We start from the raw sequence: 23,437 nt of genomic DNA on the forward strand, positions 1-23,437 counted from the left end.
CGGGGTTTCACCATGTTGGCCAGGATGGTCTTGATCTCCTTGACCTCATGATCCACCTGCCTCTGCCTCCCAAAGTGCTGGGATTACAGGTGTGAACCACTGCGCCCAGCTTGATTAGCGTATTTTATGACAGTTAATATTACATAGTGTGCTGGATGTATTGGAGTAGGGAGAAGGGAGTTGAGAAGACTGATTATTAGTTAGGAAGTTATTGCTGCAATCCAGGTCAGTTGTAGAGAGGACTTATCCAAGGTTAATGGCTCTGAGAATAGAAAGGAAGGGGCCTCATATGAAGTGAATAGGAGAGAACAAGCAATCCAAGTTATAGTGAGATTTTGAGACTCCATTATTGGACCATTACTAGAAAATGAAGAGGGGCAGTTGGTTTTGTGATGCTTGTTTGAGATGGAAATGTTAAATTTATAGGACTTATGGAAGATATTAATGGAAATATTTAGATTATTAGAAAAATGAGTTTGGGTAAGAATATTCTGTTATTTAGGAAAATTTTTGACTAAAGGTAGACTCATGGACATGATTGCTGTATCTTGTGTTTGATACATAGTAGGTACCCATTAATTACAAAATTAATTGAAAAAGGACTGATACATGTGATTTTTTTTCCTTCTGTATTTCTTGCATATTCAGTAATTATATAATTAAGATGGAGTTTTTAAGGACTTGACTTTCTAATTGCATATAATGCTTAAGAGTTAAGATTGCATTTTTTTCTTACCACTCTCTAGGAGGTGAAGATCGAGAACTTATTCAGAGAAGGAAAGAGAAATACAGACTAGAATTATTGGAACAAATGGCTGAGCAACAGAGGAACAAGAGACGGTAATGAAAGGTTTGCATTTAAAAGAGATATTTTGAGTTTAAAATGCATTTGTGTAAAATGGCATGATGGTTAAATAATGGGTTGTCTTTCTGATATGCTTGTTGATGTATAAATCACTTATATTTTAATCTCTACATGGGAAATTAACAAGGAAAATAAATACTGAGAGTTTTTATTTTTTTGTCATAAGTAACAAATGAGAGTATTTGTGTATTTTATAATAGGCCTTTTACTTCCTTCATTGATTTCTTCAGTTTCTGATTTGAGGTAGCATTTAATATTATAGATATGCCCATTGGATTATCCCATATATAGTAAGAAATATAAAAGTATTTTTTGCCATACGAAATGGTATGCACACACATGTATGCAATAAAAAAATTATATCCTATAAATTAACCAATCGCCCCTCTTCATTTTCTATTAGTGGCCCAATAATGGAGCCTCAAAATCTCACTATAACTTGGATTGCTTGTCCTCTCCCATTCACTTCATATGAGGCCCCTCCTTCTTCCTATTCTCAGAGCCATTAACCTTGGATAAGTCCTTTCTACATCTGACCTGGATTGCAGCGATAGCTTCCTAACTAATACATAGTGTTCCCAATTCCTTTCTCCCTGCTCCAGTAGATCCAGCACACTATGTAGTATTAATTGTCATGAAATACACTAATCAAACTGGCACCCTGCTCAAAAAACTTCAACGGCTTCCTCAATTCTACAGGCATGGTAAATCACAAGTATTTATATTGTATATAGGTGTCATTGTTTGTAGTCTTTTATGTTGAAATACCTGTGAGATACTAATTATAGTTTAAAATTGGGAATAGAGATCTTGTTTTGAGAGAATTTGAGACTTGTTATCTCTTAGTTTTTGCCTTTTCCCCTCTATCTCAGAGGAAGCCAATATCTACTGTTTGATGTTGGCTATCTTTAATATCATTTTTTAAAAAAAAAATGTTATTAGTAAGTATTATATGTATTAAGTATACATGTACCCTAAAAGAGTTTTTTTTTTTGTTTTACAAAGTAGAGATTTTTTATGTTGAGAAATAGTGAGTTTATGAGTATTAATGAATGCTGAGTGTATGATAGAATATATTGTTTGCTAGGAAGAACAATCAAGGAAAACCTAGCTGACCCCTCCCCAAGTGGAAAACCACTTGGGGCATTCCAGAGTGGCAGGACAATGTATAAATATCACACCAGTTAAAACAATTCTTGGAGATCTCTCACCCTGCCCCTGTGGCTCCCTCGTGGAGAATACCTTTTAGTTTGTCTGTGGTTAGTGGTAAGTGGGTAACAGCTGCTTACTTGGTATATTTTTCTGTTACGAGAAAATACAGAACACCTGTTTGTTAATAATAATCACCTGTTCAGTGAGAATAAATAGGTGGATCAGAATGTGCCTGAAGCCTTCAGCCTAGAATGCTATCAGCCCCTGAAGCTGCTGCCCGAGCCACCCATTCCCCACGTCCGCCCATAGACCCACTTTGCTGTTATATCTGGGTGTCTGTCCTTCATTGCCTTCAGCGCTGTGTGGGTGGGGGTCTCTCTGGCTGAGCTGGTACTCGGTATTTTTGTATTTTGTTTTATGTGAATTGCTTAGTCTTTGAAATACTCCAGGCACTAGTTTAGAGATACATAGTCTGAGTTAGTTACATGTGAATTCTAGTTTACTTTGTATCAAGTAAAAAAAGTTGGCTTTCAGTATTATTTAAGGCCGTATCGTCAGTTAAAGGAATTACTTGTTTTTGGAGATGTATTGCATAGACTTTTTGTGTAAGCTTATTTCAATGATGATTTATAATTTTGTTAGTGTTTACTATATCTTTTTAATATATAAAACTTTAATTTTGTTTAGAGAAAAAGATTTAGAACTCAGGGTTGCAGCATCTGGAGCACAAGACCCTGAGAAATCGGTAAGGGTTTCTGGCATCTTTTAATGTTTAATCTTTCATTCAAATGATCCTCAAATGAGGTGGCAGGTGGGGTTAGAGGATATTGGGGGAAAAAGAGTAGGCCAGTTTACGGTAATAAAATAAACTAAATTCAGTTCTCATAAAGTGTAAATTCTCTTAACTATTATTTCCTTGGGATAATTTTTCATTTGTGTCATTTTTTAAACGTTTATTTTAAATTAGTTCTCTTTGCTTTGTTCATATGTACTATTCCATGGGAAAGTTATCTCGGTTAAATTTACAATTGATGTTAATATTTTTCTTGAGTGTATCTTGACCACTTATATTGGAGTGATTCCAAGGAAACTGAAAACTATTCTTAAAGCATTTTAGTAATTGTTACTTAATGTAAAATTAGAGACATAATAATCTTATTTTTACTTTAATTTTGCAATTCTCATCATTAAGTGGAATGAATTACTCACATCATTGCAGTTAAGTAAGGAGGAGGTAATAATTTATTGCTTTTACCACAATTTACTTTTTCTTTTTCTTTTTTTTTTTTTTTTGAGACGGAGTCTCGCTCTTGTTACCCAGGCTGGAGTGCAATGGCACGATCTCGGCTCACCGCAACCTCCGCCTCCTGGGTTCAGGCAATTCTCCTGCCTCAGCCTCCTGAGTAGCTGGGATTACAGGCACGCGCCACCGTGCCCAGCTAATTTTTTTGTATTAGTAGAGACGGGGTTTCACAATGTTGACCAGGATAGTCTCGATCTCTCGACCTCGTGATCCACCCACCTCGGCCTCCCAAAGTGCTGGGATTACAGGCTTGAGCCACCGAGCCCGGCCCACAATTTACTTTTTCTGTAGTTGGATATGTAGTACGTATTTCTAAGGCAGGTTTGTTTCATCTTTGAATGATGATTAAGACCTTTAATTTCATTAAAAAGTTTGTTCTTGGGCCGGGCATGGTGGCTCACGCCTGTAATCCCAGCACTTTGGGAGGCCGAGGCGGGTGGATCATGAGGTCAAGAGATCGAGACCATCCCGGTCAACATGGTGAAACCCCGTCTCTACTAAAAATACAAAAAAAATTAGCTGGGCATGGTGGCATGTGCCTGTAGTCCCAGCTACTCAGGAGGCTGAGGCAGGAGAATTGCCTGAACCCAGGAGGCGGAAGTTGCGGTGAGCCAAGATTGCGCCATTGCACTCCAGCCTGGGTAACAAGAGCGAAACTCCGTCTCAAAAAAAAAAAAGTTTGTTCTTAAAAAGGATGTAGCAACTTAAAATCATTTGCCTATAGGCAACTTTTGATTTGCTTTTACTTACGCTAAGAGTATATCCCTGTGGGTAATACTGCAGCAGCATTACTCCTGGTATGCTTCTGACTATGCCTAGAAAAAAATGTTTAGATTAACCTGAGAAATCATTCCTGATAAGATAACCATGGCAGAAAAAAAAGATAAATTTCAAAACTAAATATATTTTCTTATATCAATCAAAAGTTTCCTTTTAGAAGGTGAGCTTTTTAATGTAATATGTTGGCATGTTAAATTTTGAATTTATGGTTACACTAGTGTGTGACAGACCTTATTTATCTTTGAATTGAAGCTCCTATAGAGTGTCAAGTTGATTTAAATAAATAAATAATTAGAGGCAACAGGCCTTTACTTTTGATGATGTGTGAATCTTAGAAAAGGACACATAAGTGATGTTCTAAAGTAGAGTTTAGCAAAGTGTGGCCCAATTTGTTTGCTGCCTCTTTTCATAAAAAAAAGTTTTATTGCAGCACAGCCTTGCTCATTTGTTGACATAATGTTTGTGGCTGCTTCAGCACTATGGCTGAGTCTGATCATTATGAAGGACTATCTAGTCTTGCAAATCCTAATCTATTTACTGTCTAGCCCTTTACAGAAAGCATTTGCTGACCCTGTTTTACAGAATACTTTGATAACAGAAATGGCAATTAGAGAAGTAGCATAGTGTCATAGTACATAGAAAGAATGCTACAGGTATATTTAAAATTAGTATCTGACTCAAGCCTTTGCTTATTTACTAATAGTGAAAGCTTAGGTGATCTATTACTTCTCAGAGAGCCTCAATCACCCATTTATAAAATAATAATTAGATATTCAGAGTCTGGCCGGCGTGGAGACTCACACCTATAATTCTAGCACTCTGGGTGGCAGAGGCTGGCAGATCATTTGAGGCCAGGAGTTCGAGACCACCCTGGCCAATGTTTAGTATAGGAGGTGAAACCCCCTCCTATACTAAAAATACAAAAATTAGCCGGGTGTGGTGGCAGGTGTCTGTAATCCCAGCTACTCTGAGGCTGAGGCGGGAGAATTGCTTGAGCCCAGGAGGTAGAGATTGCTGTGACCCGAGATTGTGCCACTGCACTCCAGGCTGGGCGACAGAGTGAGACTCTGTCTCAAAAATAAATAAATATAAAAATAGATATTCAGAGTCTTTTATAGCTGTAAAAATCTGTGATTCTGTGACTATCTTAAGTGCCTGCTGGGATAGGAGGTCTTTTGAGGTCCCTTCCACCTTTAAATTTATGATTATATGTAACAAACAGATTTTTTTTTCTTTATTTTAGCCTGATAGACTAAAGCAGTTTAGTGTGGCACCAAGACACTTTGAAGAGATGATACCACCTGAAAGACCCAGAGTAGCTTTCCAGACACCTCTCCCTCCTTTATCTGTCCCATCTGTCCCACCCATCCCATCAGTTCATTCTGTTCCTTCTCAAAATGAAGATTTGCAAAATGGACTCAGCAGCGCCCTTGGTGAAGTGGTGCCTCCCAGGTGCTTGTTTAAATGTTTTGTGTTTGGGAATTAGGTAAGGTATTGCTATATTTTATGTTTAAAGGATGTGCCGAAGCAGATGATGTTGTTCTTCAGAGATTGTGTGCAATTAAACAGTTTTGTGAAATAATTTCTTTGAATTTTTTTTCTCTGCTATTATAAAAAGGGGAAATTCTTAAAACATTGTTTAAAGATGATTTTGTATCTTTAGAATGAATCACTAAGTACATTTTTGTATTTAGTTTTAGGTCATATTTTGGGATGTCTGTTTTTGACATCTTTTAACATATAGAAGTTGTGCATTCTTTTTCAATTTTGTTGTTTCCACTTGGCAAACATTGAATTCATCAATTTGTGCAGAAAAAGTTTCTAATGTGGCTCTTTTATACATATAATTTTATTTTAGCTTCTGTTTCCTTCAGCTCATTTTCTGTGATTACTTCTGGGCTATGTAACTCAAATGCCTGAAATAAAAATTAAAACCTGTAATTTAGGTATTGGGGTAAAGATTTGATTTCTGTAGGTAAAAGGCATCATGCTGTAATAGAGTATACATAAAGAAAATCTTGTTGTCCATATTGATACTTTCTGGACTATACTTTCTTCTTTCTAAGACTTGGGCTTATTTTTTGTTCACTATTAGCGTATTAATTATAAAATGTATTTAAATTTAGAGGTTTTTTTCCTTAACTTTTTTGAATATTGATATTTTCTGGGCTATACTTTAGTCTTTCAGTAGGAGTTGGTCTTCTAGTTACTAACCAATTGTAGGAGTGTATTTACTGTACTTATCAGGGGCTCTGTGTTTTTCATCTGATGGCTTCCTGACTCGAGTAGGAGGGATTGGAATTACAGAGCATTTCAGGGTGGTCTCAGCATTGAATTAGGAATTGAAATGATTGGCTTTCCTATCTGGATTTTGGGCAAACTACACCTTTGTTGAAGTTCAGTTTTCTCATTTGTAAAAGCAGAATAGTATTATATATGTATTTTCATGTCTATAATTACAGGGTCGTTGTGAGGATTAGCTCATATAAATCTGTATAAAATGTGATTTAATGGGCCGGGCATTGTGGGTCATGCCTGTAATCCCAGCACTTTGGGAGGCCGAGGCGGGCAGATCATGAGGTCAGGAGTTCAAGACCAGCCTGGCCAACATGGTGAAACCCCATCTCTACTAAAAATACAAAAATTAGCTGGGCATGGTGGTGCATGCCTGTAATCCCAGCTACTTGGGAGGCTGAGGCAGGAGAATCGTTTTAACTGGGGAGGCGGAGGTTGCAGTGAGCCAAGATCACGCCACTGCATTCCAGTCTGGGCTACAGAGTGAGACTCTGTCTCAAAAAAATTTTTTTTTTGATTTAGTGATAATGAGTGGCTAGTAAATATGAAAAATATTCCCTACTACAGAGAACTTCAGTGCCCTCTTAGTTCTTTGAAATTATTTTGAAGTATATGACAAGGGAGAACCTGTTAAGGCACAACAGTGAGAACATTCTAGAATGCTACTATCTGTTCATTTAAAGGAATTTGCCTTTGTCGCTTTTACTACTAAAAAATATTGCATTGGTGGAAATACAGAGATATTTCTTAATCAGTAATGAAGTGCTAATGTAGAGGTTCAGAAGTTTTAAATTATGAAATACTAAAGATTATGTCAGTATTTTACTGTTGATATTTAAGTGGTTTTTATTTTACGTTAAAAAATACATTTCCCCAGTCAGACTGAACCATTTATACTCTCACTGTTTTGTAGCTCTTTGCCTTCCTTGATTGTCCTTCCTCTACCACTAGCTCACTCCAGTAGCATGGCTTAAGCGTTGCCTCTTCTGCAAAGCCTTATGTATGCTTTCTTTCTCTCCCTCATGTGATTTAAATGTCTCTGCTCCTGTTCCTGTAGCACTCTGCATCCACTTCTATTATTTAATTTACTTGTACTTACTTGACTGTACTTGTTTGTTTTCATGTTACTCTTGAGGGACAGGGACCACGTCTCTCTGTATTTGATACTGGTACATAGTGCCTATTGGATATTAATTGATTGAACATTAACCCAGGTTTTTATCTTACATAAATGTACCTGAAATTGTGAAATCCTATGTAATATTATTTGCTTTTTGAGTCATAATTTTTGACCAATGATTGGAGCAAGATGGTGACTTTTTCTAAAGTAGTGGTAGGATTTTCAGTACTGTTTTTGGAAAAGAATAATATCTTGATTTAAAAAAAATTGCAATGAAATATGAGAGGAATATTTCATTTTTCTTTTCATACAGGATTGCACCTCTGCCTCCACCTCCCCTACCACCACCTTTGGCTACTAATTATCGAACTCCTTATGATGATGCATACTATTTTTATGGGGCCAGGAATACTTTGGATCCCAGTCTGGCTTATTGTAAGTTGTCTATAGGATAAACATTTTCTCCCTCAGTGGCTTAATAAGGAAAATTGGTTTTTGTGTAAATGGAAAGTATCTAAATGAGAAAAGCATAGCTTTTCTTAATTCAGACGTTATATATTGACTTAATAAATGCCATATTTTAAAGCCCAGTTATATATTATAGTTACTTCCTTTTTATCTTGATTTAAGAAGTAACGATTGGGTTTTCTTATGTTGTTCTCTGCTAACTTCTAACTCAGAAGGAAATATTGATGGTTTTCCCTAGGTAACATTTTGATTATGTACCTTTTTTCTGGAGGAATAAATAAAATGTTATTAAATGGTTATCCTAAATAAACTTTTTTTTTCTTTTAAGATGGTTCAGGAATGATGGGAGTACAGCCTGCAGCTTATGTTAGTGCTCCTGTCACCCACCAACTAGTACAACCTATTGTGTAAGTTATTAGTTAAAAGAATAATTTTTCCCCACTTTTTATTTTGTAAAGATACACATAACCTAAAAGCTACCATGCTGACATTTTAAAGTGTACTATTTATTGGTGTTTAATATTTTCATAATGTGCAACCAACACCACAATCCATCTTCAGAACTCTTTCATCTTGTAAACTGAAATTTGATACCCGTTAAATAACAATGATGTACCTCCCCATTCTCCTACCTCCATTCTCTGGCAACCACCATTCTGTTTCTGATTTTGACTACTCCATGTATCTTATATGAATAGAATCATATAATATTTATCTTTTTGTGACTGGCTTATTTCACTAAGCATAATGTCCTAAAGGTTCATCTGTGTTGTAGCGTATTTCAGAATTTCTTTTCTTTTTAAGGCTGAATTATAATCCATTGTAATTGTATACAACATTTTGCTGATCTGTCCATTTATCTTTTTAAGGCTGAATTATAATCCATTGTAATTGTATACAACATTTTGCTGATCTGTCCATTTATCCATCAATGGACATTTTGGGTTGCTTCTACATTTTGGCTATTTGTGAATAATGCTGCTGTGAACATGAGTTTACAAATATCTCTTTGAAATCTTGTTTTCAAATTTTTTGAGTCTGTACCTAGAGCTGGAAATGCTGAGTCATATGGTAATTCTATGTTTAATTTCTTGAGGAACTACCATAGTGTTTTCCACAATGGCTGTACTTTTTTATATTCTCACCAATAGGGCACAAGGGTTCCAGTTTCTCCACATCTTTGCCAATACTTATTTTCTTTTTCTTTTTTTTTTATAGTAACCATTCTAATGAGTATGAGATGGTATTTCATTGTAGTTTTGATTTGCATTTCCCTAATGATTACTGAGGTTGAACATCTTTTCATGTGCTTATTGGTCATTTGTATATCTTCTTTGGAGAAATGTCTTTTTAAGTACTTTGCCCATTTTTGAATTAGGTTGTTTTTTATTGCTGAGTTTTCAGAGTCCTCCATATATCCTGCTTATTAGTACCATATCAGGGATATGATTTGGACATATTTGCTCCCATTCTGTCCTGATACTGCCTTTTGATGCACAAAATTCTTAAATTTTCATAAAGCCTAATTTGACTATTTTTGTTATTGTTGCCTGTGCCTTTGGTGTCATGTCCAAGAAATCATTGCCAAATCCAACATCCTGAAGCTTTTGCCCTATGTTACCTTCTGAGAGTTTTATAATTTTAGGTCTCATATTGAGCTGTTTGAGTAATTTGAGTGAATTTTTATTTATGGTATTGCATAAGGATTCATCTTAGTCATTTAGTATGTGGATACTCACTTTTCTCGGCACCATTTGTTGGAAATACTGTCTCTTTTGCATTGAGAGATACTGGCATTCTTGTTGAATATCATTTGACCAAATACACGAGGATTTATTTCTGGGCTATCCTATTCCCTGGGTGTGTATGTCTTCCTTTATCCCAGTACCATAGTGTTTTGGTTACTGTTGCTTTGAATGTTTGAAAATCAGAAAATGTGAGTCCTCCAGCTTTGTTTTTTTCAATATTGTTTTGGCTATTTTGGATCCCTGAAGATGCCATATGAATTACAGGATGAATTTTTCTATTTCTGCGGAAAAGTCATTGGGATTTTGGTGGGGAATGTATTGAATCTTTGGGTAGTTTTGACATTTTAACAGTGTCACGTCTTCTGATCCGTGAACATAAGATATATGTCCATTTATTTATCTCTTTTAAAATGCCTTTCAGCAATATTTCATAGTTTTCATTGCATAGGTATAGGTCTTTCACTTCTTTAGTTAATTCCTAAGTATTCTTATGCTTTTATAAATGGAATTCCTTTCATAATTTTCAAATTGTTCATTGTATTAGTGTATAGGAATGTAGCTGAATTTTGGGTATTGATTTGTATCCTGTTACTTTGCTGAATTCATTTATTTTAATAGTTTTGTTGTGGCATCTTGGATTTTCTGCAAATAAGATGATAACATCTGTGAACCAAAATAATTTCACTTTTTCTTTCTCATTTGGATACCTTTTATTTATTTTTCTTTCTTACTTACTTTCTTAATTTCTTAATTACTCTGGCTAGAGTTTCCAGTACTATGTTTAATAGAAATGGCAAAAGTGGGCATCCCTGGCTTGTCCTGATGTTAGAGGAAAAGGTTTCAGTCTTTCACTGTTGAATATGATATTTGCTGTGGGTTTTCCATATATGGCTTTTTATTATGTTGAGGTAATTTCAATTCTTAGTTCGTTGAGTTTTAACAATGTGTTAACTTTTGTCAAATGCTTTTTCTGTATTGAGATGATCATGTTTTTTTCCCTTCATTCTGTTATGTGGTATATTGATTGATTTTTATATGTTTAACCATATCCATCCTTGCATTTCAGGAATAAATTTCACTTAGTCATGGTATGTAATCATTTTAATATGCTGCTGGATTTGGTTTGCTGGTATTAAGGAGTTTTGCATCAGTGTTCATATGTGATATTGTTGTAGTTTCCTTTAGTGTCTTTTTCTAGCTTTGGTATAAAAGTATAATGCTGGGCTTATAGAAGGAATTAGGAAGTGTTCCCTTTTCTTGAACTTATTGAAAAAGTTTGAGAAGGATTGATGTTCTTTAAATGTTTGTTAGAATTCACCGGTGAAACCATCAGGTACAGGCTTTTGTTGTTATTGTTGGATAATTACTGATTACAGATTCAATTTCTTTAGTAACTAGTTGTAGGTCTATTCAGATTTTCTTTTTCTTCATGATTTAGTCTTGATAGTTGTTATTTCTAGGAATTTGTTCATCTCATCTAGGTTATCCAGTTTATTGGCATATAATTGTGAATAGTATTCCCTTACAGTCCTTTTTTATTTTTGTAAGATTAATAGTGATGTCCCTTTGTGAATTCCTGATTTTTATTTTTTATTTTTATTTACTTATTTATTTTTCTGACCTCATTCTTCCTATCACAGAATTCCTGATTTTAACAGAAGATTCGGAGCCTTCTTGTTGGTCAGTGTAGCTAACCATTTATCAATCTTGTTGGTCTTTTCAAATAACAAACTATTAGTTTGGTTGATTTTTTTTTTTTTTTTTCCTGTTATTCTAGTTTCTATTTCATTGATTTCTACTGTAACCTTTTTAATTTCCTTCCTTCTGCTTACTTTGGGTTCTGTTTGCTATTATTTTTCTAGTTTCTAGAGATGGAAATCTTAATTATTGATTTGATAATCTCTTCCTTTCTTTTGGTATATATACTTACAACTATAAGCTTTCCTCTTAGTCCTGTTTCCGCTATATATACTTTAAGTTTTGATATGTTGTCTTTTCATTTTCATTCCTCTCAAAATATTTTCCATTTAAAATAATTTCTTTGTCAATCTATAGGTTATTTTCAAATTTGTTGTTTAATTTCCACATAATTGTGAATTTCCCAAATTTCCTTCTGTTACTCATGTCTAGTATAATTACATTGCAGTTGGAGAACAAACTTTGTATGATTTCAGTCAGTCCTTTTTAATTTATTGAGGCTTACTTTATGACCTAACATGGTCTGCCCTGGAGAATGTTCCACGTGTACTGGAGAAGAATGTATATTGTCATGTTGGTGAGTGTATTTTTTTATAAATGTCTTTTAGATCTGGTTGGTTTATAGTGTTATTTCTTTGATTTCTTTGTTGATCTTCTGTGTAATTGTTCTATTATTAGAAGTGAACTATTGAAATCTCCAGCTGTTACTCTGTGTGTGTGTGTGTGTGTATGTGTGGATACACAGCCTTGCTTTGTCACCCAAGCTGGAGTATAGTTGTGAGACCATAGTTTGCTGTAGCTTCAACCTCCTGGACTTGAGCAGTCCTCCTACCCCAGTCTCCTGAGCAGCTAGGACTACAGCCGTGTGCCACTGCACCTAATTTATTTTTTGTAGAAACAGGGTCTCCCTGTGTTGGCCAGGGTGATCTTGAACTTCTAGCCTCAAGCAATTAATCCTCTCCCCTGAGCCTCCCAAAGTACTAGGAATACAGGCATGAGATACCATACCTGGACTCCAACTGTTATTCTTGAATTGTCTATTTTTCTCTTCAATTCTGTCAGTTTTGTTTCATCTCTTAGGTCTCTCTTTATATGCATATATATTTATAATTGTGTCTTATTGAGGATTTGACCCTTTTATTAGTAGCAGAAATTCTTCTCTGTCTCTAACAGTTTTTGTCATAAAGTATTTTTAGTTCTAATATGCATGTTGCTGTTCTGGTTCTCTTTTAGTACCATTTGCATGGTGTATGATTTTTCATATTTACCCTCAATTTATTTGTGTCTTTGAATCTAAAGGATGTCTCTATGTAGACAGAATGCAGTTACTTCCTGGTTTTTATGTTTGCCATTTTGCAATTTTTTTCTATATGCCTTATGTCTTTTTATTTCTCTAATCCTCCCTTCTTTTTTTTTTGGGAGACAGAGTCTCATTCTGTTGCCCAGGCTGGAGTGCAGTGGTGTGATCACAGCTCACTGCAGCCTTAAACTTCTGGTCTCAAGCACTCCTTCCACTCCAACCTCCCAAGGAGCTGGAACTGCAGGCACATGCCACCATACCTGGCTAATATTTGTTTTGTTTGTAGAGATGGGGTTTTGCCATGTTTCCCAGGCTGGTCTCAAACTTCTGGCTCAAGTGATCCACCTGCCACAGCCTCCCAAAGTGCTGGGATTACAGGCATGAGCCATCGTGGCCAGCCTGTTAGCTTCTTCATGTTAAATATTTAATAGCATTCAATTTTGATTTCTTTGTTGCTTTTTGCATAATTTTGAGTTTTTTTGTAGTTTCCCTACAGATTAAAATTAATAATTTAAAATGAGTTTAGATTAATGGCAACTTAATTTCAATGGTACACAAATCTTTTTTCTAATATAACGTCATTGCTTTTCCTCTGTTTGATGCTATTGTTGTCATATAATTTATACTTTTATACATTTAAGTCTCAACACAGTTTTATAATTATTGCCTTATGCAGTTGTCTTTTATTAATTAATTTTCTTTAGATGAAGTCTTGCTCTGTTGCCCAGGCTGGAGTACAGTGACTTGATCTTGACTTACTGCAGCCTCCGCCTCCCAGGTTCAAGTAATTCTCTTGTACCAGCCCCCTGAGTAGCTGGGACTACAGGCTTGCACCACCATGCCCAGCTAATTTTTGTAGTTTTTAGTTGAGACGGGGTTTTACCATGTTGGTCAGGCTGGTCTCGAACTCCTGACCTCGTGATCTGCCCGCCTCGGCCTCCCAAAGTGCCCTGATTACAGGCTTGAGCCACTGAGCCCAGCCATTATTAATTTATTTTTTGAGACAGGATCTCACTCTGTTTCACAGGCTGGAGTGCAGTAGCATGATCATAGCTCACTGCAGCCTTGAACTCCTGGACTCAAACAGTCTCCCCTCCTTAGCCTCCTGAGTGGTTGGGACTACAGATGGACACTGCTGATGTCCAGCTAATTAAAAAAAAAAAAAACTTTTTTGGTTTCGTTTTGGAGATAGCAACTTGTCCTATCGCCCAGGCTGGAGTGCAGTGGCATTATCATAGCCTCAGACTCCTGAGCTCAAGGGATCCTCCCATCTCAGACTCCCAAGTAGCTACTACTCTCACTATGAACAGCTAATTTTTTATTTTTAAAATTTTTTGTAGAGACAGGCATCTCTCTATGTATCCCAGGCTGGTCATGAACTCCTGACCTCAAACTACCTTGGTCTCCCAAAGTGCTAGGATTATAGATGTGAGCCACTGTGCCCAGCCATAGTTATCTTTTAAATCAAATAGAGAAGAATAAAGTTACAAACATCTCTACATTTGTAATATCTTTTATATTTGCCCATGTAATTATCTTTACTGGTGCTCTTTATATGTTTGTGCTTACTTCAGCTGCTGTCAAGTGTTCTTTCTTTCTGAAGGGCTCCCTTCAGTGTTCTTACAGAGCAGGTCTCAGTGATTTCTTCTCTGAATTTTATTTAATAATGTCTTAATTTAGCTTTCATTTTTGAAGGATAATTTTGATGATACGGAATTGTAGTGGTTGGCATTCTTTATCTTTCAACACAGTATGGCATTTGCAAACCTTCGTGGTTTCTGATAAGCTGTTAATCTTACTGAGGATTCCTTATATGTGATGAATGGTTATTCTCTTACTTTCAGGATTTTCTTTGTCTTTATCTTTAAGCAGTTTGGCTATATAGGTGTGGATCCCTCTGAGTTTTTCTTACGTGGAGTTTGATGAGCTTATTGGATCTGTAGATAAATATTTTTCATCAAATTTGCAAAATTTTTGCCCATTTTTTTTTCCAATATTCTTTGTGTCCATTTTTCTGTTTCTTCTCTTTCTGAGACTCCAATTGGTACGCTTGATGATGTCCCACAGGATCTCTGAAGCTCGGTTCATTTGTCTTCAGTCTTTTTCTATTCTAGACTAGGTAATCTCAGTTGACCTGTCTTCAAGTTCACTGATAGTTTCTTCTCTCTGCTCAAATGTTCTGTTGGCTCCCTTTTCTTCTCAGTTATATTTTTTCAGCTCTATCATTTTTGTTTCTTTTAAAAGTAATTTCAATTGCTTTGTTGTTAATTTTATTTGGTAAACATTGTTCTCACAATTTAATTCTTTTTTCTTTTTCTTTTTTTTCTTTTTCTTTTTTGAGATGGAGTTTTGCTCTTATTGCCCAGGCTGGAGTGCAGTGTTTCAATCTCAGTTCACTGCAGCCTCTACCTCCCAGGTTCAAGCAATTCTCCTGCTTCAGCCTCCTGAGTAGCTGGGATTATAGGCATGTGCCACCACACCTGGCTAATTTTTTATTTTTAGTACAAACAGGGTTTTGCCATGTTAGTCAGGCTGATCTCCAGCTCCTGATCTCAGGTGATCCGCCTACCTTGGCCTCTCAGAGTGCTGGGATTACAGGCATGACCCCCTGTGCCCGGCCACTTTAATTATTTAGACATAGTTGTTTTAGTTCTTTCAACATATTTCTAATAACTGAATAAAAATCTTTGTTGATTAAATACAAGGCATATAATTCCTCTGTGAATGTTTCTGTTGACTTCTTTTTTCCTATGTATAGCCCACCATTCTCTATTTCTTTGCAAGTACCATAATTTTTTTTGGAAAACTGAACATTTAAGAAACAGAGTGTGGCAACTGTGGAAATTAGATTCTTCTCCTCCCTGTGGTTTGTTGTTGTTGCTGTTTGTATTTTGTTGTCTTTGCTGTTTTCTTTCTTTTTCTTTTTTTTTTTTTGAGACAGAGTCTCTCACTCTGTCGCCATGCTGGAGTGCGATGGCACGATCTCTGCTCTCTGCAACCTCCGCCTCCTGGGTTCAAGCAATTCCCCTGCCTCAGCCTCCTGAGTAGCTGGGACTACAGGCATGTGCCACCACACCTGGCTAATTTTTTTTATTTTTAGTAGAGATGGACTTTCACCATGTTGGCCGGGCTGGTCTCGAACTCCTGACCTCAGGTGATCCACTTGCCTTGGCCTCCCAAAGTGTTGGCATTACAGGTGTGAGCCACCATGCCCAGCCAATCCAGTCTTACAGAAACTATTGCAGAGTGTGGAATGAAGGAATATTCTCGTCACTATTATGAGACTGTCATAATCTTGATACTTAAACCTGATAAGGTCAGTATGAAATGGAAAATTACAAGCTAGTTGTACTTGTTAGCACAGACACAATCCTAAAACTGAACCTCAAAGTATAGAGAAGGATTATTTATCTTGAATTGGAATTACTCTCTAGTACAGGATGACTAAATGTAGTAGAGTATATCAATTAAGAGCATGGACTTTGTAGCTTGATTGCCTTGGTTTGAATCCTAGTTTTACCATTCATTAGCTTGAGGTATATTTCTTCTATTCCTTGTCTGTTACTTGGGGTAATAATGGTATCAGCTCACAGGGTTTTTTCTGATGATTGAATGATTAAAATATATAAAGTGTTTAGGATGATGTCTGAATACTAGGAGATAATTGGTGTTAGATATCATCAATTACTGTAAATCAACAAAATCAATTACTATAATCTACTATGTTAACAGAATAAAGAAGAAAGCTATATGATATCCCAATAGACAAAAATTAAAATAGTTTATTCACTAGTGATTAAAAATGTAATAGGTTAGAAGGGAGTCTATAAACATGAAAAACTTACATCATGTATTTTATTTAATGGTGATAGATTTAAAACATTCCTTTTGAGATTCTATCACTGCTTCTTTTCACAGGACTTAATAATTTAATCAAGGCCAAAAATAAGAGAAAGAGAGGAAGGAAGATAGGTACAAGGATTAGAAAGGAAGAGAGAAAACTGATGTTATTTGCAAAAGAATATATGATTAAAATATTAGAATTAATATGAAAGTTTTCACAGAATTACTGATTATAAAAATATATAAAAAGCAGTTGCAGGAAATGGCAGTTTCTTAAAAAGAATATATGATACTGCAGTTCCATTCCTAGGCATGTAATCAAAAGAAATAAAAATACATATACATGCAAAGACTTGGAGGTGAATGTTTATAGCTACATTATTGATAATAGTCAAAAAGTGGAAACAATTCAAGTGTCCATCAGCGAGTGAATGGATAAACAATATGTGTTGTATTCATTCAGTAAAGTACTATTCAGCAATAAAAAGTAATGAACTACTGATATATATGGATGAACCTTATAAATGGTTATGCTAAATGAATCTATACATACTATATTGGTTCCATTTATATAAAATGTCCAAATCTGTAAAGACAGAAAGCAGGCTACTTACTTAATAATTGCCTGGGGCTGGGGTTTGAGTTGGGATTGATTGCATATGGGTATGAAGGATATGTTTGGATTGTAAAAATGTTCTAAAACTGGATTATGGTGATGGTTGCACAGCTCTATAAATTTACTAAAAATCATTTAATTGTATACAGTTGACACTTGATAACATGGGTTTAAACTGTATGGGTCCACCTACATGTGGATTTTTTTCAATCAACTGCAATAGAAAGTAGAGTATTTGTGGGATGTGAAACTCATGTACATGGAGGGCCTACTTTTCCTATATGGGAGTTCCATAGTACTCACTTTGGGACTTGAGTATACTCTGATTTTGATATAGGCAGAGAGTCCTGGAAACAATCCCTCAGATATACCAAAGGATGACTGTACTTAATAACCCTATCATTTCCTTTCTCCCATCCTGATTTGACTATATAAATCCTTAAACCCCTTTTTTGGTGGGAGCCAGGGAGGAGTTGATAGATAAAGGCTAAGAATTTGGATCTGTGAGTATGTGTGTGATACAGACAGGAGGGATCATAAGTGAAATAGATACTGAGAGAATCTGTCCACCTTATATAAACTGTATTTTGAGAGAATGAGTTTACTCACATAGACCCTCTCAAACTTATTTATTCATTTACACAAAAAGAGTGCCCCTGCTCTGAAAAAGTATAAGATCAGTTAGGAAATATTTGATGTGGTTTACCTCACCTTCCCTTTTACTCATTCATAATCCAATGTGACAATATATACAAACATACTTGTTTATCCTAATAAAAGATTGTAAGTAAGTTAGAAAGGGTAAGTACACAATGAAACTCATTTTTTAAAGCAGTGATGTTTTTGGAGAAGAGAAAGCTTTTTTAAAATTATAAAATCAGGCTGGGCATGGTGGCTCATGCTTGTAATCCCAGCATCTTTGGGAGGCCAAAGTGGGCGAATGACTTGAGGCCAGGGGTTCGAGACCAGCCTGGCCAATGTGATGAAACTCTTGTCTCTACTAAAAATACAAAAATTAGCCGGGCGTGTTGGTGGGCATCTGTAGTCCCAGCTGCTCGGTAGGCCGAGACAGGAGAATTGCTTGAACCCTAGAGGCGGAGGTTCCAGTGAGTGAAGATTGCACCATTGCACTCCAGAATGGGCGACAAGAGTGAAACTCCGTCTCAAAACAAAACAAAAAGTTATGAAATCAGTATTTCAATTCACTTTTTATAATTTAGATTTCTAAAAGTTTTATTGTCTTCAAAGTCTGTGTATTCCTGTACTTAAACAGGTGTTATGTTGGCTGGGTGCAGTGACTCACGCCTGTAATCCCAGCACTTTGGGAGGCGCAGGCAGGAAGATCACTTGAGCTTAGGAGTTCAATACCAGCCTGGGCAATGTAGAAAGACCTTGTCTCTACAAAAAATAAAAAAGTGAACCAGGTGTGGTGACATGTACATATAGCCCCAGCTACTTGAAAGGCTAAGGTGGAAGGACTGCATGGCTCCAGGAGATGAAGGCTGAGTGAGGTATGATGGCGCCACTGCACTCTAGCCTGGGTGACGAAGTAGGACCCTGTCAAAAAAAAAACCCAAAAAAATAGTACTTTATTGCTTGTGATTTATATAACAACAATATGTTTAAAATTTTTTCTTATGTTTCCTTGTGAGTTTTTCAAAAATTTTATTTTGAGACTTTTTCCTGCAATTACATTGTTTTATTCTTGAGATGGCTAAGAAGTAATTTTGTTAGTAAATCATTTAAAAATGAATCATTAGTTATTATTCTGTTACTTGAGTGACTTTGTGTTATTTCTGTATGTTGAGGAAACTGCCTAAGTCATATGTGTACTATTAAATTAGTTACCACAAACTTTTTTGACTCCTGTGTAACTATTTCATAGGTCAAAAAATAGAAGCGGTAAATTTGAAAGTTGCAAGAATTGTCAAAGCAAACGCAGGAAGGAGAGCTGAGAAAGGGGTTACTTACTTAAGGATTCCTCTTTGGCCTATAGAGAAATATCCTTCTGTATTTTTTAAATGTATTTGTATGCCATGCTATTTCAAGAAACAGTTGCATTTTCTTCTTGCTTTTTCATAGATGGATTTAAATTATTTATTGTGTATTTGATGTAGGAATACGGTTGGACAGAATGAACTGAAAATTACAAGTGATGAAGTGATAAATTCAGGACTGATTTTTGAAGATAAACCGAAACCTTCCAAACAGTCGCTTCAGTCTTACCAAGAGGCTTTGCAGCAGCAGGTATTGATTCATTTACTCATTTACTGTTGAACATCTTAAGTGTTAACACCACTAGTGGTTCCTTAGAACTCAGAGTGTGGCAGGGAAGGGGGAAAAACCCAGTTAATTATAATTCAAAATGCTAAGTTTTGAAGTGGATACAGTAACTTGCTGTTGGAAGCATAGGGTAGGGGAAATAATGGCCTGGGGCAGTTGGGAGAACTTCACACATTACTTGATATTTGAGCTGCATGTTGTGCAGTGAATACATTAGAAGTTGCTGGTATATACAGAGAATGGAATTGGTATGGAGGAAGGGGCTGGAGAATTAGATTGTTCTGTTAGATTGTGAAGGACTAGCTAATAAGGGGTTTTCAGTTTCATCTGGTTATGGACAGCCAAAGGAAGGAAATTTTAAGCCAAGAAAAGAATGAAAGGATTGGTTCTGTTTTGAGCAGATATATTTTTTAGGAAGATAATTGGTTGATTTGTACAATTGGGAAGAGATGTGGCAGAGAAATTTTTTAGTAGGTTGTCCAGTTAAGAGGTGATGAGGCCCTGAACCAGATGGGGTTGCTGGGGAAGACATCTATGAGACAATTCTCAGGTTTCATTGACAGGACTTGGGTATAGGGAATGAGAAATAACAGAGGGTTTTGAAGATGTTTCCTAGGAGAATAATGAGGCTATAAACCAAAATAGGGAATACAGGAAGTAGTTCATGTATACAGAGGAGGATAATGGGTTCTTTTGTAGTTTGTAATATTCGAAGAGAATTTAATAGTAACTATCAAATGTGTGGGATTCTTTGTAGGAATTCCCTTACCTTCTGAGAGGGCCCTAGGACTCTTAACTTAGGTACTTTTCTATAGAATTGCACTTGGATTTCTTTTAAAAATACTTTTGTTCAACTTTTACATGGGTGACTTTCTTGAAAGATTTTTAAAATTACAGAATTATATTTTTTGTATGTTAGGATTCTACAAATAAGACTGAATATTAAATTCAGAGTCTGTTTTTGTATTGAGCATATTAAAAACACTACTGACAAAACTAGATTTTTCAACTCTAGGGGTCTGTTTGATGTGTGTGATGACTTCTTTGGCTGTGCTGGAGCAAAAGTTTGCTTAAATTTATCATGCATATGATTATGAGTTCAAAAGTGACTTTCCAAAATGTAAACATTTGTTTGTTGCCTATCCATATGTCTCTACAGAACAACCCTGTGCTTATACTTAGTGATGATAAGAATGCATTTGTTTTTAGTGCTTAATACAGCTTTATAGGCATACCTCAGAAATATTGCTGGTTTGGTTCCAGACCACTGCAATAAAGCAAATATCACAATAAAATGATTCACATGAATTTTTTGGTTTCCCAGTGCATGTAGAAGTTATCTTTACACTATACTATGATCTATTAAGGTGAAATATATTTTTAAAAAAGCAAGATACATAATTTGAAAATACTTTATTGCTAAAAAAATTTAGCAAGTCATAATGTTTTTGCTGGTGGAGAGTCTTGCCTCAATGTTGATGACTACTGACTGATCAGGGTGGCAGTTGCTGAAGATTGGGTGGCTATGGCAATTTCTTAAAATAAAGCGACAGTGAAGTTTGCTGCATCAGTTAACTCCTCCATTCACGAAAGATTTGCCTGTAGGATTTAATGCTGTTTTATACTATTTTATCCACAGTAAAACTTCTTTCAAAGTTTGGAGTCAGTCCTCTCAAAACCCTGCTGATGCTTAGTTTATGTAATGTTTCTAAATCCTTTGTTGTCATCTCAACAATGTTCACAGCATCTTCACCAAGAGTAGACTCCATCTCAAGAAACCACTTTCTTTGCTCATTCGTAAGAAGCAACTCCTTATCCATTAAAATTTTGTCATGAGATTGTAATAATTTGGTCAAGTCTTCTGGCCTCACTTCTGATTCCAGTTCTCTTGGTATTTCTTCCATGTCTGCAGTTACTTCTACCACTGAAGTTTTGAATCCCTCAAAGTCATCTATAAGGGTTGGAGTCAACTTCTTTCAAATTCTGATACTGTTGATATTTTGACTTCCTCCCATGACTCACAAATGTTCTTGGTGGCATCTGGAATGGTAAATTCTCTCCAGAGGGCTTTCAGTTTACCTTTCCCAGATCATCAGAGGAATTACTGTCTGAAACGTATTTACTGAACAGAAAGAAATCAGTGTCAAAATTACTCCATGAGTTATGGGCTGCAGAATGGATGTTGTATTAGCAATCATGACAACAATGTTAATCTTGTATATCTCCATCAGAGTTCTTGGTTGACTAGGTGCCTTGCCAATGAGTGGTAATATTTTGAAAGGAATCTCTTTTTGGTTTAGTAGCAAGTCTCAATAGTGGGCTTAAAATACTCAGTAAACCATTTTTGAAACAGTTGTGTGGCAAAACAGGCTTTGTTGTTTCCTTTCTAGAGCACAGGCAGAGTAGATTTAGCACCATTCTTAAGGGTCCTAAGATTTTCAGAATGTTACATCAGCATTGACTTCAACTTAAAGTCACCAGCTGCATTAGGTCCTAATGAGAGAGTCAGCCTGTCCTTTGAAGCTTGAAACCTTTGAAGCTTGAAGCCAGACATTGACTTCTCTTTCCTGGCTATGAAAGTCTTTTAATACAAGGCTGTTTTGTCTCTATTGAATGTCTGAGCTGGATCTTATGGGTAACTTGATGTAGCTTCTCCATCAGCACTTCCTGCCTCATGTTGCAGTTTTTTTTTTTGTTTTTTTTTTTTTTGAGACAAAGTCTCGCTCTGTCACCCAGCCTAAGCTGAAATGCAATGGTGTGATCTCGGCTCACTGCAACTTCTGCCTCCCTGATTCAAACGATTCTCTTGCCTCAGCCTCCGGAGTAGCTGGGACTATGGGCACCCACCACAATGCCCAGCTAATTTTTTTTTTGTTTGTATTTTTAGTATAGGCGGCGTTTCGCCATGTTGGTCAGGCTGTCTCGAACTCCTGAACTCAGGTGATCTGCCCACCTCAGCCTCCCAAAGTATTGAGATTACAGGCGTTAGTCACTGTGCCTGGCCCATGTTGTACTTTTATGTTATAGAGATGGCCGCTTTCCCTCAACTTCATGAACCAACCTCTGCTAACTTCCAGGTTCACTTCTGCAGCTTCCTCACTTCTGTCAGCCTTCATAGAATTGAAGAAAGTTAGGGCCTTGCTTTGGATTAGGCTTTGGCTTAAGGGAATGTTGGGCTGGTTTGATCTTCCATCTGACCACTAAAACTTTCTCTATAACAGCAATAAAGCTGCTTCACTTTCTTATCATTCATGTGCTTACTGGAGTAGCATTTTTAATTTCCTTCAGGAATTTTTCCTGTACATTTACAACTTGACAAAGTGTTTATTTAGCAAAAGAAGCCTAATTTTCAGCCTATTTATGCATCAACAAGCTTAATCATTTCTAGCTTTTGATTTAAAATTAGAGATGTGACTCTTTCATTCCCTTGAACACTTGCATGCCATTGTTGGGTTATTAATTGGCCTAATTTCAATATTCTATCAGGGAAAAGGGAGATCCAAGGAGAGGGAAAGAGACATGAATGGCTGATTGGTAGAATAGTCAGGATACATATGACATTTATTCATTAAGTTTGCCATTTTATGTGTGTGTGATTCATGATGCCCCAAAACAATTATAATAGCAACACTAAAGATCACCAATCGCAGATCACCATAACAGATATTAAAAAGTAGCCAGGCATAGTGGCTCATTCCTGTAATCTTAGCACTTTGGGAGGCTGAGGTGGGCGGGTCGCAGGTCAGGAGATTGAGACCAGCCTGGCTAACACGGTGAAACCCTGGAGTTAGCCAGGCGTTGTGGCATGCACCTGTAATCCCAGCTACTTGGGAGGCTGTGGCAGGAGAATCACTTGAACCTGGGAAATGGAGGTTGCAGTGAGCCGAGATCGTGCCACTGCACTCTAACCTGGGTGACAGAGTGAAACTCCATCTCAAAAAACAAAAAAAAAGTTTGAAATATTGT

General features: G+C 36.3%; 1 protein-coding gene across 17 annotated transcripts in view; it reads left to right on the forward strand.

The window, feature by feature from the left end:
• The window catches only part of CSPP1 (centrosome and spindle pole associated protein 1), a 143,555-nt gene that overhangs the window by 55,389 nt on the left and 64,729 nt on the right, over positions 1 to 23,437 (forward strand). For 14 of the 17 annotated variants that reach the window (XR_002478127.2, XR_001109123.2, XR_002478137.2 and 11 more), the window contains 6 exons: positions 747 to 840; positions 2,705 to 2,762; positions 5,344 to 5,552; positions 7,829 to 7,950; positions 8,312 to 8,390; positions 19,306 to 19,435. Coding sequence is in view for 13 of the 17 variants with exons in the window: in XM_012463670.3 (XP_012319093.2) it covers positions 747 to 840; positions 2,705 to 2,762; positions 5,344 to 5,552; positions 7,829 to 7,950; positions 8,312 to 8,390; positions 19,306 to 19,435 (692 nt within the window). In the remaining 4 variants the exon portion in view is untranslated. The remainder of the gene's footprint in view (positions 1 to 746; positions 841 to 2,704; positions 2,763 to 5,343; positions 5,553 to 7,828; positions 7,951 to 8,311; positions 8,391 to 19,305; positions 19,436 to 23,437) is intronic. The other 3 variants (XM_012463680.2, XM_064384260.1, XM_012463677.2) reach the window with 2 other exon arrangements.

Source organism: Aotus nancymaae, unplaced genomic scaffold (assembly GCF_030222135.1).
Source record: "Aotus nancymaae isolate 86718 unplaced genomic scaffold, 86718_ANA_hifiasm-v0.15.2.pri h1tg000036l, whole genome shotgun sequence".
In the NCBI taxonomy this organism is placed as follows: domain Eukaryota; kingdom Metazoa; phylum Chordata; class Mammalia; order Primates; family Aotidae; genus Aotus; species Aotus nancymaae.